The sequence below is a fragment of the Urocitellus parryii genome, chromosome 7 (assembly GCF_045843805.1).
Source record: "Urocitellus parryii isolate mUroPar1 chromosome 7, mUroPar1.hap1, whole genome shotgun sequence".
In the NCBI taxonomy this organism is placed as follows: domain Eukaryota; kingdom Metazoa; phylum Chordata; class Mammalia; order Rodentia; family Sciuridae; genus Urocitellus; species Urocitellus parryii.
Genome location: NC_135537.1, coordinates 74,583,948 through 74,601,517, shown reverse-complemented (window position 1 = coordinate 74,601,517; position 17,570 = coordinate 74,583,948). Strand labels below are relative to the sequence as shown.

Genomic DNA, 17,570 nt, shown 5'->3' with positions numbered 1-17,570 from the left:
ACCAGAATACTATTCAGCACTGAAAAGGCACAGTGTACTAATATATGTTAGAACATTTTGAACATCAAAAATATTATGCCATACCCATGTTCTTTGCAGCATAATTCACAATAACTGAATTACGATTCTTCAAGGGTATTTTCTCTGGATATAGAACTCTAGTTAGCAGTTCTTTCATTTCAGCACCTGAAAAATGGTTGCAATATCCTTCTGGTCTCCCTGGTTTCTGATGAGAAATCTGTTGTCATCTGATTTTTTTCCTTTTTCCTTCCTATAGGTAATGTGTCATTTATACCTGGCTGCTTTCACAGTTTTTCTTTGTCTTTAGTTTTGTAAAGTTCGTTTATAATGGTCTTGGTGTGAATTTCTTTGGGTTTATTGTCTTTGGGGTTTACTCAATTTCTTCAATCCATAGTTTTATTTTTTTTTTCTAAATTTGGAGAGTTTCCAGCTTTTACATATGGGATTTTTTTTTTTAAAGGGATATCTGTTGCCTTCTTTCTGAGATGTCTTGCTATGGTCACACAGGTCCCTGAGATTCTGTTCAAATTTTTACAGTCTGTGTTCTCTCTGTTCAAATTAGTTAACTTCTATTTTCTATCTTCATATTTTCCATAGGCTGCTGAGCCCATCCATTGCATTCTTAAATTGTGGCTCTGGTGTTGTTCAGTTCTAAGATTTCCATTTGGGTTTTCTTCATATCTTCTATGTCTTTGCTGAGATGTTCTATTTTTTCACTAGTTTTAAGTGTGTTTGTGATTATAATTTCTCACTGTGTTTTCTTGTTGGAATAGTTTTATGGAGGGATGTCTTAAAATCCTTGTCAAGGATTCAAATCTCTGTCATATTGGTGTTGACTTTTGTTGGTTGCCTTTTGTCATTGAAGTTGAGATTATTTTCTGGCTTTGGTATGAGGGATATTAAAAAATTGACATTTGGGGTACTGCATTAGGGAATTGTGGGTCCTATCTAAATTTGGATATTATGCTGCCAGGGGAAAGGCAGCGTGTCTCCATTACCAGGTGTGGATAGAAATCCACGTTACCCACAATGCTGCATTTGGTGCCGTGGGAGGGCTACTTTATTGCTGCTGGGTACAGGTGGGATTTCAGGCTTCCTTTGGGGTCTCACTTACTGTGGGGTGGTGGCTTCACTGTTGCTGAATGGTGATGAATGCTTTGGTTCATCTTTGGGCTTTCTCTGAAGAAAGGGGTGGGGTGCCTTGTCCTTGCCAGGGTGGGATGGAAGTCCTGGTCCCCTGCTTGGTCTTCAATGATACCATCCTGGCATGGAGAAGGGGGAGAGGCCTGGTAATAGATGGGCAAGGACTGATGGGGAAGGAGAGGTGGGGACTGGATATGTTTTTCCTTGGTGTCTGGCTGGAGTAGGGCAATTATTTCCTAAATGTATTTTTTGTGTTGCTAGATCGTGCCTTTTCTGGATATTTGGCAAGAGAGAGCTGACCTTTGTTGGGGAATTTTTAATCTATTCCCATTAGTATTTCTGAATTATTGACTTTCTTACTATCTGGTTTGGGATACATGGGATATAAAGAAAAGTTAGAGAATACACTACTATGTCTTATCATGGGACCTGTGTGCCCAGCCCTTCTGATTCCTTGGCTGTATCTTTCAGAGTATTTGATATATCTATATCTATATCTATATCTATATCTATATCTATATCTATATCTATATCTATATCTATATCTATATCTATCCCACTGTTTTTAGTGGTACTTAGTGAGAGTGGTAGGGAGAAATGTTAACCTGAATGTTGCTCTGGACTGTACATTTTTGGCAATTATTCATTTTTTCCATTCTGCTTCATAATGTGGATATATTGATTTGCCACATCATAGAATACTACAAGTAACTTGTACAATAAACATAAAATGGCAAGCAATGGGGTTTACCAGATATACCTCTTGTCTATAAAAAATAAGCCTTAACATCCCATCATAAGAAAGCAGGCTAAGTGAAATAAAACCCAAAGTATTTTAATAGGTGGACATACTATATATGTACTGTATATTTATTTATTAATTAGTTTTTAAAAAGGAATGATAACTCTAAAGATTTGAGCAGGGATGTTCATAGAAGTTATTTCTGTGAGATCCCCAAAGTGTAAACAACCCAAGTGCCATTCATCTAGTGGAAGAATAAATAAAACAAATCTATTCAATGAAGTACTATTTGACAAAGCAGGGAATGGAGTACTGATATGTGCTACAACACGAATAAACTAAAAAAATTGTGTTAAATAAAAGAAGGCAGCCATGAGAGACACATTGAATAATTCCACTTACATAAAAATGTTCAAAATAGGCAAATCCATAGGATCACCAAGTAGATTCCTGGATGTCTAGGGCTAGTGCAGGAGGGGTGGGATGGGCATAAAGTTTCTTTCTGGAGTGTTCTAAAATTAGAATGTTCTAAATGTTCTATTGTAAATTGGATTATCGCGCTTGGAATAACTCTGTGAATATAATGAAAACCACTGAGCCATCCACAGGTTAATTTTTTGGCACCTGAATCACATATCACTAAGTTTTTTGGAATAACAGATGATCATGGTGGAAAACTGAATGTAAGGAAGCATTAAGGAGCCAGCCCACTCTGCCCTCTCTCAGCCTGGTACTGGCTTGTGCCTGACTAGCCATAGGTTGAGTTACCTGGATGAGAGAGCGGCATGAGATGGTTTTGCACACACACAGACCACGAAACAATGTCTTTTTTTTTTTTTTGCATATATTTGTTCCACATGGCAAATAACAACAATAAAAGTAAGAAGAGCCGAGGGGAATCTAGTGAAAACTAGAGTAAGTCTTAGATATGTTTACTGTAATAGTGACAACAGACTTGTAGTCTCAGTCCTGGCCAGTTCTGTCGTCCTTTCAAGAAACATTTCATACTCCAGCCTGCTGGTTTGTGAAGTGGATTTGGGCTAAGTTCACCTCCCTTCCAGCTCTGAGCATCATGAGGACAGTGGCTGGGGCTGCCTTTACTGTGCCATAAAGGACAGGATCTGTGGAAGGAAGAGATCAGGATCTTTTGTTCGGTTTCTGAGGTCTCTTACCTGCACATAGGCACGCTGAGGAATGGGAGAGGCCATTGGGGGTTGGAGATGCCCAGGTTCAGGAGTGCTGGAAATAGGCGTTAAGCCGCGGTGTATGGATTCCAGAGAAAATCAGAGTATAGGTCAATAAATGGGCCCATCTTTTCCGATCATAGCAGATTGGTGCTGTGCAGTGTGAGCCAGGAAAGGGTAGTTGGGTGGCAGCCTGTATTGGTGCTGCTTAGAGTCATTTTATACTCATGGCTGTGAAACTGCAGCAGGTCGTTAATGCTGCCTGGAAGCCCATTGATCTCCTCTTCCAGTCCCTCTTCCACACCTCTGGGTGAGTATTTCACATCTTCTCCTCACCCACACTCAGTGGACAGCTTCAGATCTTAGGTCACTAAGTCAAAGAGGGACACATAAGAGAAAGCCACCTTGATAGGCCTCTCTGCATCCCTTCCTGCTACTTGGAAAGAACTTCTCTGTAGTCCCTTCTAAGACATATAACTCTATTGTGCATTTAGATCCTATATCTGTTATCCACTCAGGACACAGCTCTAGCAATTTCCCCTTTTCTCACCTGCAGCACCAAATCTTCCCCGTGGACTGGATCATTCCCGATATTAAACAGGAAGCCAACAAACCCAAATCATCAAAAACATGGTCTCCACATACTGCTTCCAATCCATTTCTAGTTTTCTTTTATCTGTATTCCCACGGTTCCACCACAACTTGTTTTGTCAAATTACAGATAAAATTGGCATTGGGGAAGCTCATGCTTAATTCTCAGGACTCCTGTTACTTGCCATGTTGGTACCATCTGACACAGTTCATTGCTTCCTTTTTGAAACACTTGCTTCCTCTGGCTTCCAGAATACCACTCTGTTGAAGTACCTTTCACCCACCTCTCCTTTGCTGGTTCCTCCTTAACTCTGTGACTGTTATACTTTGGAGTGCCCTGGCCATTGATTTGAGAACAATCCTCTTCTCCATTTACACTCACTTCTTAGAAGTTCTCATCCAGATTCATCCAAACTTTTAATATTGTTGTGGTTTTAATATGGTGTCCCCACCAAACACTCATGTTGAAGTGCTGGGGTCTTTAAGAGAATACATGCTTTTCCTAGTAAAGTGAGTTTTTGCTCTCAGGGGTGGAGCAGATTGGTTATAAAGTAAGCCTGGCGTTTCTTAGTCTTTCTCTCTCACATGCATGCTCTTCTGCATAGGTCTATGTTTTCTTTCTGCTTTTTCATGAATTGAGCTGCCTTAAGATCCTCACCAGAAGCTGAGAAGATGCTAGCAATGTGCTTTTGAACTTCCCTGACTCTGAAAGTGTGAGCCAAAATAAATTTCTTTCATTTATAAAGTATTAAAATATTTTATTATAGTAACAGAAAACAGTCTGAGACTAATACCAATACTCTGTCAACGAATCCCACATTTATCCTTTTGTCTTGACATTCTAGTTTATGTAAATCCAACTGCTTACTTAGTATTTCTACATGGATGTCCACTATGCTTTGCAAGATGATGTTCACTGCCTGCACTGTTATTCCTAGGGACTTCTCCGTCTGAATAATGAGCAACTCCATTCTTTCCATTGCTATGGACAAAAATCTCATCCTCTTTGACAGATTCTTTCACTCTCATTCCCCACACCCTGTCCTTATCCAATCTACGTCTATGATGTCTGCTAATGGTGTGAAATCACCAAGAAAATGTTCAGAATCTGTTTCCACCCTTTTCACAGCAGCTAATCTTGGTCTGAGTCATCCTCATTCTTGTTTGGATTATTACAACACTCTCCTAATTGTTCTAACCATATATATTTTTAACAATCTAATCTAATCTTAGTCTCCTTTCATTTCAATTCAAAGAACTCCTTTTTTTAGCATTTTGAACAAGGCAAGCTGGTGGAAACAAACTCCCTGAGCTTTTGCTTATTTGGGAATATCTTAATTTCTCCCTCATTTTTGAGGACATTTTTTACCAGATGTAGAAATCTTAGTTGACATTTTTTTTCCTCCAGTATTTTGAACAAATCATCTCACACCTTCTGGACTCCAAGGTTTCTGACGAGAAATTGGCTGAGGATCACACGGGGGTTCCCATGTACCTGACAATTTGCTTTTCTCTTGCTGAGTTTGGGTTTCTTTTTATTAATCATTGTCTCAATACATTTGAGATCATTGAGCTTCTAAAATTTGTAGATTTATATTGTTTCATCAAATATGGGAAAATTTTAGCCATTCTTTTTTTCTTTTCTTTCTTTCTTTCTTTTTTTTGTTACCAGGGGTTGAACCCAGGGGTGCTAAACCACTGAGGACCATTTCCAGGCCTTTTTATATTTTATTTTGGAACTGGCTCTCACTGTCTTAAGGCCTCACTAGGTTGCTGAGGCTGGCCTTGAACTTGTGATCCTGCTGCCTCAGCCTCCTGAGTTGCTGGGATTACAGGCACACATTGCTGGCGGCTGGCCAGCTATTATTTCTTTCTCCTTTAATTTTTTTTTTTGTAGTTGTAGATGGACAGCATGCCTTTATTTTATTTGTTTATTTTTATGTGGTGCTGAGGATGGAACCCAGTACCTCACCTGTGCAAGGCAAGTGCTCTGCCACTGAGCTACAGCCCCAGCCCCCTGTTATTTCTTTAAAGAAGTTCTCTTTTTTCCTTCCTCTCTTCTTCTTGAGCATCCATAATGCACATGTTGGAACTTGACAGTGCCCTACGTGCCCCTTAAACGACGTTCACTTTTCTTCAATCTTTTTTCTTTTTGTTCCTCAAACTCAAAAATTTTAATTGTCTATCTTCAAGTGATACTGATTCTTTTTTTTTTCTTTCTACCTGTTTTTAAATTCCTCTAGTGCAATTTTCATGTCAGTTTTTGTACTTTCAGCTCCAGAATTTCTTTTTTTGGCTCCTTTTTATATTTCCTGTGTTTATTGATATTGTTATTGTGTTCCTACATCATTTTCCTCTCTTGTCTGGGCTGTTATTTATTTTGTTCCTTCAGTGGGATATACTTTTCCGGTTCTTTGTGTATGTGCATGCATGTGCTTTTTAAAGACTATATATTTGAATCTTACAATGTGGTAACTGTAGAAAGCATATTCTCTCCATTCCTCATGGTTTTCTTTTTCTTCTTTGCTTTATGAGATATGGCTCTACCAGCCTGCAGTGAAAGCTTAAAAATATCACGTGGTTTTAGAGCTCATGTTGTTCCCTGGGCCTATGAAGCAATTCTTTTTTTCCTACTGTATATACAGCACTTTTCATGACCTTTATCTTTAAATGTTTTATTCCCAAAAGGAATCTAGCAAAAAAGGAGAAACCCCTTTCCATGTGCTGTGCCTTTAAATTTCCTGGATATTCTGACCGTGACTGCCACCTGTGTATGTACCTCTGCAATCAGAAGTATTAATTAGGAATCAGAACACAGAATCTCAATATTGGGAGAACAACATCTTTTATTTCCACATAAAGACCCATGTGAAACTGTCGGTCATGGGGCTGGGGGTTAAGGGATAGGTAGCTACTATAATCCTAATGGCTGAAATAAAAAGAGATTTATTGTAATTTTTCAGGCAAGCTTTTCCCTGGAAGCTTCAAACATTCAAATTGATTTCAGAGTTCCAAAAGAGTAACTTCATCGAGTTCCTGGGAGTGCAATGACTACTGGAGACATGGATTCCTGGGACCTCTTACTCTTGCTGTCTTCCCTCTGGTCTACCTGTGTTTTTAAAGTTATTTTTTAATCACACAGCAGAAAGGATTCTTTGAAATGAAAATCGGATCATTACTTCTTTTCTGAAAACCCTACTTTGGATTCTCATTTTACTTGAAGTTAAAGCCCAAGTCTTTACAAGGCCCATAGAATTTGTTCTAGTCACACTGACTTTATGATTTCTCAAATATTTCAAATACTGCCCCCAGGATCCTGGATTCAGGATCTTTGCACTTATTCTACCTGCCAGGAAGACTCTACTCTCAATCATCTGTATTTGATTTCTTCTCACTATTTTTGGATCTCTTCTGATGTTACTTTCCCAATCAGGTCTTCCCTGACCTCCACCACAACCACTCCTAGTTTACCTCATTTTTCTCCACAGCATTTGATACTGTTTAACATACTATACACTTATTGGCTAATAGTTCGTCTCTGCTGGATAATGTAATTCCAAGAATGCAAGGATTTTTTTTTTTCTTTCTGTCCTGTTTGTTGCTGTGCGTGACTGGACACGCACATTCCCATAGCTGTTGAATGAGTGAATAAGGAAGGTTGTAGGAGAACCCCCAAGACTAAAGGGGATGTGTTAATTTCAGGATCAAGGTAATCCGTACTATGGAGAATGGTTTCTAAAGCAGAAGTCACCCAGGTTCAACATCTAGCAATTTAATTTCATTCTAACAGCCCACATACAGAACACCAAGTGGGTTGGGTACAAACAACAATGGTTGGATGTATTCCATGCTAATTACACAAACTATTTGTTGTTTCCTGATAGGGGCTGATTTGTGCTCTGGGTTTCTTGAAACTGCCTGAAAAGGTAAATTGCCGCCCCAGCCAGTGTGGGCAGCTGAATTAAGGTTGCTTGTGTGAATTTGTAGTGATGCAAAATAAAACACAGACACAATTTACCTTTACCTAAGCTTCAGGACGGATTCCCCCTGGCTCAAGGCCTCAGGGTCTCCAAAAGGAAGAGCAAGAAAAATGTCAGAGAGGCTGATGAGAGAGAGAGAGAGCGCGAGAGCAAGAGAGCAAGAGCACATTTGGAAGTCGGTTTTTATTGGGGGACTCTGTTCTTAGAAAGTTCTATCCATAAATGGGCAGAAGGGGTAGGATTACCAGGGAGCAGGTGAGTGTTACTCAACTCCAGGGGTATGCCTACAAAGAAGATGGCCTTGCTATCTGAGCTGGGTCAATACCTAAGCCACCACGAATATCGTGGTTGGTCAGGGCCTCATGTATCAGGACTGGAAAGTGTGGTCATTCCTCTCAGAGAGACTCCCCACAGTAAACAGTAGCAGTTACAACAAGGCCTGTTCTTTATAGTGTTTAGATCTCTGTGGAACAGGCCCCAAAATTATTCCTTTCACAGACATTTATTGAATGTGTCTGCTATGTTTTTTTCTGGAAATTTAGAGATGATAAACCACAATTCTGGTTCTTAATGAGTTTATTGAGTAAGAAGCCATCAATGACCTTGCAGCATAAAATATATGACAAAATAAACCTATGGAGATAGGAGAGCACCAGGGTACACAGTCCCCTATCCTGCAGATCACAGGGGTGTGGTTTGTTGTAGTGTAGGGTGATTTTGGGAAAGGCTACTAGGAACATGAAGTGTTTACAAAAAAGATTAACATGGAAAAAGTAAAAATTTTTATTTATTGAGCATTTCTTTTCTTTTTTGGGGGGTCGTGGTGGTACTAGGGATTGAACCCAGGCTCTTAACCACTGAGCCACATCCCTAGCCCTTTTTATTTTTTTTATTTTGAGACAGGTTCTCAATGAGTTGCTCAGGGTGTCGCTAAGTTGCTGAGGATGGCTTTGAGTTTGTGATTATCTTGCCTCAGTCTCCCCAGTCACAGGAATTATAGGAGTGTGCTACCGTGCCCAGTTTTTTCAAAAAATACTTTTATTTATTTATTTTTATGTGGTGCTGAGGATTGAACCCAATGCCTCACACATTCGAAGCAAGCACTCTGCCACTGAGCCACAATCCCAGCGCCCTCCCCCTTTCCCTCCCCCCTCCTTTTCCCTCCCCCCCACCCAGTTTTACTGAGTATTTTTTTTTTAATATTTATTTTTGGTGTCGATGGACACAACACAATGCATTTTTTATTTTTATGTGGTGCTGAGGATCGAACCCGGGTCCCGCCCATGCTAGGCGAGCGCTCTACTGCTGAGCCACAATCCCAGCCCCTGACTAAGTATTTTAAAAGACATTTAGACATTTTGTAAACACTCTGTCCTCTGTTTCCATGGGTTCTGTTTTCCATGGATTCAGACAGCTCTCCATATCCATGGGATCTATCTCTGTGGAATTCTAACTTCAGGTTGAAGATATTAAAAACATAATTTAAATCTGAACTGAACATGTACAGACATTTTTCTTGTTATCATTCCCTAAACAATGAAGTGTAAAAACTATTTACATAGACTTTACATTTTATTAGGGATTTTAGGTGATATAAAGTATATGGGAGGATACGTGTAGGTTATATGCAAATACTATCCCACTTCACTTAAGGGACTTAAACATTTGTGAATTTGGGTATTTTCAGTGGGAAGAGGGTGGCCTTTAACAGAGTCTCCACATTTTATGGCCCAGAATGTAGACACAGAGTAAATTAAGTAAATAGCCTGAGATCACACAGCTAACTGAAAGAAGCAGGATTTGAATTAAGGTCTGACCAAATTTAAAGAATGGACACTTAGCCACTGTCCCCGGGTTTCCCATGATCTAGCTACTCTGCCATGGTGATAGAATTTAAGTGTTCAGATGTGAGGGTTCATAACTATTGAAGGCATTTGTGGGAAGAAAATTAATATGGGCCTTACTTTTTAGGCCTCTGGCATCCTGAGACTCATTAATCAAATTGTGGTCCAGGGCCAGCAGCATTAGCATTGGACTTAGCTTATTAGAAATGCAGACTTGTAGTCCCCTCCTGAGACCTACTGGAGCAGACTGCAGTTTAGCCCTAGGAGAATTATGTGCATGTCACAGCTGGAGAAAACAGTGGCTTAGACACAGCGTGGCACCCATCAGAAACAAGTGATGCTGGGGAGACAGACTGGTATCATGTATTGTAAACTAGGTGTCCCTGGTATAGTGTATATTATGGGAGATGCTTAGAAAAGGAGAGCTCCTTTGCTGTTTTCTTCCATGTCAGAAATTTTACTTTTCTTATAAGTGTCCCCAAACAACCCCTTTAGTTGAAATTCCTTCAGTGTTGAAATAGAACTGGTGGAGTTGAATTGTTTATCAGACATCGATGGTAGGATTCAAGGTAAAATCAGCAGAAATACTTCACATTGTCCTTAGCTGTTTAAGAGCAGATCAGAGCTAACTCCAAACTTCAAGATTTTGTACTTCAATTTGGAGCTGGTAAAGATGCCATTCCCGACTATTGCTACCATATAAACATGAATTTCCTGATCTATCCATTAACCATTTTTCTGTGTGTGGACAATGATAAATGTAAATGGAGGTTTGTGTCAGGTTAAACACTATTGTTGTCCTTATCTATCTGAAGAGGTCTCTTTCTCTCTCATCCTCTCTCTATCTCTATTTCTTTCTTTATTTTTTTCTTTCTAGTGGCAGGTTATGACAAAGTCAGTATTTATGAGGCAAAGTGTGCACTTCCCACCTCTAGCTTTCCATGCTATCACTCATTCCAGGGGTTGCTTTGTCCCTGATCACAGCTCTTCTTTGAAATTCTATCTTATTTTAAATTATTCAAACTGAGAAGAAGGGGTATTTTTGTTTTCTGCAACTGTAAAGACACAGGTTCATGTGCATAACTGAGTCATCTGTAATTCACAGTCTTCTTTTACAATTCTCTCTCTCTCTCTCTCTCTCTCTCTCTCTCTCTCTCTCTCTCCACACACACACACACACACACACACACACACACACACCAGAACCATTTTCAGGAGAGAGCTAAATGACTAACCAGGGTCTGGACTGGCATGTTGTCCCAGGTCCCAGATGATGGCACCACCATGTGAAATAGCATGTGTTTGAAGACAACATTCTGGGGCACATATTTAAAAGTGATTTCTCTTCTCCAGAGGACACTTATCATTTTGTTGTTGTTGTTGTTCACTACTGAGGCAGAAAGTCCAGTAAGAAACTAGATTAGGTGAAGCATCTTCAAAGCTGATTAGACCTCGAGTAGGCTTTGGAGGGATGATGTCATCTGGGGTGTCATCTGGGGACTTCATGTGTGGTGAGTCCTGACATGTTTACATCCCACTGTGGTGAAGCGGTGGTGGAAGAGTGCTGTGGGCAGAACAGGGTCCTGCTGAGCAGCCACACTTTGACACTTACAGCCATGGTCTTTAGAATGACAACAATGTGGCACTGTCTAGAAGTATCTAAATAAATATTAATAAAAAATCCCTAGGTTCTTCTCTTTTTTAATTACTACCAGGAGCAAATAGTGCCTCAGAATTACTTATTAACGAATGAAGTGTCAAACTATTTCATTTTTCAGCAGCATGATAGTTTTTCCCGTTTACCATAAATAAATGGGGCTTGAAGGTTGTCAGGAAGATTTGGAATGCATAGCATGCTAGGAGATGTCTTGTTTCTGGCTGTGGTCTCCTTAAGGCGAGTTCTGTCTGGTGATTAGCATCATCTTGGATTAAATTAATTGGCTATACTCAAGCCCTGGGTAGACACGCTAAGAATAAATCCAGAGATATTAGTTCCTTCGCATGAAACAAGCAGGTTACATATCCAGTGAAATTTATGTGAACTACACAAACAACTTAACCTAGTCTTTTCTTATCCTCAAGCTCTGGTAAGTACAAAACTATTTGAAATATTTCTTTGGGTGAAAATAACCTCCTTTTTTTTTTTGCTAGTTTTATTTAATTTTTTATTTTATAATCTAAATTACATGACTGTGTTCTGTCCTTAACCAGTAGAAAAAGTATAAATGTTCCTAATAATTATTGTCTTTTATTGCCAGCAACCTTTGCAATATGCTGCTAGTGAAGAGAGAACTTCACTATTAGGAAATCAAGTGATTCTAGTTTATTCAAATATGAGTAAAGCTTATTTTTTTTGTCATTATAAAATCACTATAGACTCAGGGTAGAAATCTGTGAAATACATTAGAGAAAAAGGAAGCTGATTGTAATTCAACAGTACTGTGATCATCACAGTGAAGAACTGGTGTGTACATCTTTCTGAACCTCCTTCTCCTAATTCCCATCCAATAGAGTTTGAAAAGTTTGTGAAATGAACTATTTTTTCTTACATCGAGTCTCTGAATTACCGTAAGAATGAATATTTTGAATGTATCAGTTTTCTATTTTGTTTTCTGAATTGCCTGATTTTCTACTATGTGGAAGAAAATTATATTTAAACACCATTAGTAAAATGGCATGTGAACTTTGTAGATCTTTAATTGTAGGTCAAGTGAGTATGAGAGCAAAGCCGTAGCCCTGTAAGTAGAGGTAGCTATTTTGTTCTGAGCTGCATGGTCAAATACATTATTGATTGACACCCACCCACAAGGGCATAGACAATTATATTCATAGTTGAACACAATGAAATGAACAGTATTGGAAAATCTTAATCTTAAAAAGCAATGAAGTTATTCAGGATAGTTCCAGGGTATAACTTGAGGCAATGAAGAAACTCTGCAGAAAAGGGGGAAAGACATGGGCAGCAAGCAGTCACATCGTTAGCAACAGATTTTAATGTAAATTGGGCTGGAGGCAAGAGATTTTTTTATCAACCAGCTTCCTTGCTAGGAAGCAAGTGGTAAGAAAAGTGGAGGGCTGCAAGATTATAGTTTTCTGTTGTTACCCCTTTCCACCTCTAGTCTCCTTCAGTCTAAACTTTTGGGAAAAGAGTTTAAAGCATTTTAGGCTGCTTAGTTGGTTTGTGCCCTAGGTAGTCATTAAGCATATTACTGTCTTATTCCAAGTTCAGAGGAATATACCTTGTCATAAAAATGTATGTGAAGAAAATTTACTTAATTCTCATTCAAATTCTGATTAGTTTTCAAAATTGATTAAGAAAGGAGCACAGTTAACACAGGATAATTTAAAGTCATGGAGGGTTGGTAACTCAGTTTCATAGAAAAGGGGATACTCGACTGCCAAGACTCAGTGACCACACCACAGGGCTTACCCCTATGTGCTGGCTAGATGATGCTCTATTTCTGCCTTCAGAACCCAGTAGGGCATCTCCAACTCTCTTCGCATCAGCTTTACAAGGCTTTCCTCACTCCTACTTCCAAGCCTTCAGGTGAGGTTAGACATCCCTTCTTGAATATTTTCTTGGTACTCTGACTCATTCTCAGTTTTGTTCTTGAATTACCATGTGAATGTCTTGTGGACTCCACGAGATGCCGATGATTATGTCAGAGCAAAAACTGATCCACTTCCTTGGGAAATAATTTGGTTTGAACCCTCTTCCCCAATGACAGAATCGTGTACAGAAAGAACATAGCTTCTTTTATTCAACAATAATATTGAATAGTCATCATGTTCCATGTTTTACACCCAAAGCCCACCTTAAAATGGGTTCTTAAGTCTTACATACATGTATGCAAAATCTCGATGCCGCCTAAAACTTCCCCGAGTGACTTCTAAGAGTTTCCAAAGATTTTTTTTTACATGTGATGAAGTCATGAGAATTTGTATTTTTTTTCCCCTACAGTCTTCTTATCAAGGTGCTTGGCAACTGCCTTGCTATAGGCATTTTCTCTGCAAATGCTCCTCCATTGCTGGGCATGGCGTATCTTCCCAGGTCATGATGCCTTCAGCTCTTGCCTTTCATACATTGGGCTCAGAACTAGCTCAGGACCTGCAGCTGTGAAATAGGGACAATGGGGCTGCCTCTTGTTTCCTATTGCCCTTATCTTCTATGTTTTCCCTTGTGGTCCTGGTACAAAATCTCCTTTATCATATTTTAGACGAAACCAAATAAACATAAAATCCTTCAAGAGCTTTAGCATATTGGATCACACAGATATGTTTCCAGAGTGGTCACCAGGCTAACAACTCTCCAAATAGTGAATATGGGCAGGACAATAGCAATATTAAAAGCCTCAATAATAGGTAAATAGCATTTTCAAAATGTGGTGAAAATGGCGTCTCAAATACTGTTCATGTAAAATATGTTCAAATAAACATTCAAATAAACCATCTTAAAAAGTAACAGGAGGAAAAGATTTCTTTATTTTTTTATTTAAACACTAAAATATTCATCCTTTAAAAAATATTTTTAATTGATGCAATGGGACATTTTAATATTATGCATCCAACGTGTATGATCAGATCAGGTTGAATGGCATATCTGTCATCTCAGACATGGATAATTTCTTTGTGTTGGAAAGTTTAGAATCCTCTCCACTAGCTCTTTTAAAATATTTAATGAATTGTCATAGTCTTCCTAGTGTGCTCTTGAATACTAGAAGTTACTCCTCCAATCCAGCCGTACCCATGTGTCTGTTAACCAGTCTCTCATCTTATTGTTGCTGAGGGCAAGGGGATTAAGCAGCAGGCTCAAGGTCAAGCCACAGTTTATCAGTTGATAAGAAGAGGTTGCAGTTTTGCTGACTCCATTGCAAAGCTGGATTCCCGGTCTACTGCTGCACATGCTTGCCATAGCTGCTGCTACTGTCTTAAGAAGTATAATCACTGTAAGCCTCTGGGGAAGAGAGAAGGGAAGACATCAGATTTCTAAGCTGAATTTCAAATGCTTTTTGTTAAGTTACTTATAAGTAATATTTGCAACTCATTTTAGAGATATATGGAAACTCTTAAATTAGAGCTCACAGACATTTATGTTGGTTGTTTGGATAAGGCATGCAAACATGCCTTTTTCTATCCTCATAATCATATTCTGTTTGTTCAATTTGCCTTTTCGTCTGCTGAGTTTTCTTGCTCTGAAAAAAGGCAATAATAATTAAATTGATTTAATTTATTTATTAAACAATAGAAAATACTAAAAAATTATATATATAATTTTTTAGTATTTTCTATTGTTTATATGTGTGTGTGTGTGTGTGTGTGTGTGTGTATCCCAGAATCAGATAAATCTTCCCACAAACTGCTCATTTGGTCTAGAGTCTAGATTCACTGGGGAGTAGAAAAGGAAAACCACCATGGTTTGTTGAAAGTGTCTCTTCTTGAATTCCCTTCTGAATTTTTATTTTTAGAACCACTACTGCAAAGAAGTACCCAAATTAGACCATTTTTAGCATCCCATAGAAATGCTATCATTCAGTCAAAGAACACTTGTTTATTGCAGTATTTCCCAAGTAGTATAAGTGGTATGTCAGATGATTTGTCTGCATTTTCTCTAATCAGCCATGGGAACATCTGGTAGTATCATAATATGGCCCTTATTTAAGGATCTATGGGATACATTCCTCCTTGGACTTAAAGTAAGGTACATATTCCTCCAGATAAACTCATATGGTTCCACCCAACAGACAGTAAGAACTTTAAAACCTTTTCCTGTCTTTGCTTCCCCTTTTTTCGACTGCCAGGACATTCAGGACTAAATTGATCAATTACAAAATTCGAATTTTTTTCATTGGATAATTTCCATTTTTTTTTCTCCTTTTGTGATTTTTTAAAAAAGTTGTGCAATAATACTTGTTGAATTTACTTTTGTTCACAACGTTTAGCAATGGATAATAAAACACAAATAGGATTGGGATGTAGCACAGTCCACTTGCTTAGCATATACTATGTCCTGGGTTCAATGTGCAGCACTGAAAAACAAAAACACAAATACAAACAATATCCATAGCTGTGCCATCCCAAGATAACTGGTCTATATATTATTTCTAGACTTTCCCTTATTTCTATAAGAAGTATGTTTACGTAGAAATCAATGTCCTAGCATATGTGTCTTACAAACTGCTTTTTCATTTAGCTGTATGTCAAGATCATCTTTCTGTGCCGCCAAATACAGATCTATAAAGCAACTTTTAACGGTTGTATAGTTTTCTATTACGTGGGTGTACACATCATAAATTTATTGACCTAGGTGCTTATTAGTATCTGTAGATTGTTTTATTTGCAAATTATAAATGTTTTAATTTAACTGTTTCATTTGTATCTTTTAAAATTTTAGGATAGACCCCTAAAATTATCTTTTAAAATGGATGGGTAGAATGAATGAATGAATGAATGGATAAAATCCCAGGAATATCCTGAATGTCTGTAACTATAATTAGCCTGCATTAGCATTATCATGTATTTTTCACAGTGGTGCTGTTAATTCTGGAACTATTTTTTTTCTCTCTCTCACTAGGTCTCAATCAAAATGAGTGAGACTCCTTCCACTGGTTTTTCCATGATTCACCCGAGTTCTTCTGAAGGTCAAGTTCATTCTCCTCGCCACTTACGCATCACTCATCCTGTTGTGGCCAAACGGATCAGCTTCTATAAGAGCGGAGACCCCCAATTCGGGGGAGTCAGAGTGGTGGTCAACCCTCGTTCCTTTAAGAGCTTTGATGCTTTGCTGGACAACTTGTCCAGGAAGGTGCCCCTGCCTTTTGGGGTGAGGAACATCAGCACGCCTCGGGGAAGGCACAGCATCACGAGGCTGGAGGACCTGGAGGACGGTGAGTCCTACCTGTGCTCCCACAGTAGGAAGGTGCAGCCTGTGGACCTGGACAAGGCTCGCCAGCGCCCCCGGCCGTGGCTCAGCAGCCGCACCCCGGGCGCGCAGGCACAGGGTCACCCGGTGGTGGCCGCGGCTCCGGGCTTGCTGCGCGCCCCCAGGCGCCTAGTGGTTTTCCGGAATGGCGATCCAAAGACGAGGTGCGCCGTCCTTCTGAACAGGAGGGTCACACAGAGCTTCGAGGCCTTTCTGCAGCACCTGACAGTGGTCATGAAGTACCCGGTTGCCAAGCTGTACGCCACGGATGGAAGGAAGGTGAGCGTCCAGGTTGGGGGTCTCCACGAGGCTGAGCGGGCATCAGGAGCCTGCGGGGGTTTGAGCTGAATATGCATGGCAGCCCTCAAAGAAGGCCTCGCTCTTCTGTGTGTGTGTGTGTGTGTGTGTGTGTGTGTGTGTGTGTGTGTGTGTTTAAATTCTGTGCGTTTGTGGATGGTGTCTTTGCTTTCTTGTCAGAATCTGGGGATGTGGCTCAAGCGGTAGCGCGCTTGCCTGACATGCGTGCGGCCCGGGTTCCATCCTCAGCACCACATACCAACAAAGATGTTGTGTCTGCTAAAAAAAAAAAAAAAAAAAAAAAAAAAAAAAAAATCTGCAGAGGCATTGGGCACGAGGTTCTCTTTTTACTCCATGCGTTCCTTGAGTTATAAGGCTGTGGCACAGAATCAAAAATATTGATAATTCTTGGATGAGGATGGCATGGATAGTGTTCTTCTAGCCAGGGAAAGCATTTTTTTTTTTTTTTTTCTGTTTGCGGTCAGCAGCAGACAGCATGTCCACAAGAGTTCACTTTCCTGACCAGCTATGTCCACCAGACCCTTTCCCAGCTTGCCCTGCAGCTGTAGACTTCGGTGTGGAGTGACATATACATTTTAAAGATTTTTTAATTATGCCAGAAGACCAGCCTGTCTTTTCAGTTAACATGTAGGCTTAATAGACTTCTTGGGTCTGTATTAGTCACCCCTACCCTTAGTGTTCTGTATTTCCAGTTATTTTATATACATCATTTTACATCAATTTTTTGCTTAAGAAAATGCTTGATGTTGTCTTTCAAACCTGAGAGGTTATTGCACTGATTTCAAGTTATAAAATTATTTCATGGAAAGAAGAAAACCTGCTTGTGTA

The 17,570-nt window shown here is 39.4% G+C and overlaps 1 protein-coding gene across 1 annotated transcript in view; it reads left to right on the top strand.

Moving 5' to 3' along the window:
• Window positions 1-16,088: 16,088 nt before the first annotated feature.
• The window catches only part of Rp1 (RP1 axonemal microtubule associated), a 163,758-nt gene continuing 162,276 nt past the window's right edge, over window positions 16,089-17,570 (top strand). The window contains exon 1 of the mRNA XM_077801313.1: window positions 16,089-16,703. Coding sequence (XP_077657439.1) covers window positions 16,089-16,703 — 615 coding nt within the window. The remainder of the gene's footprint in view (window positions 16,704-17,570) is intronic.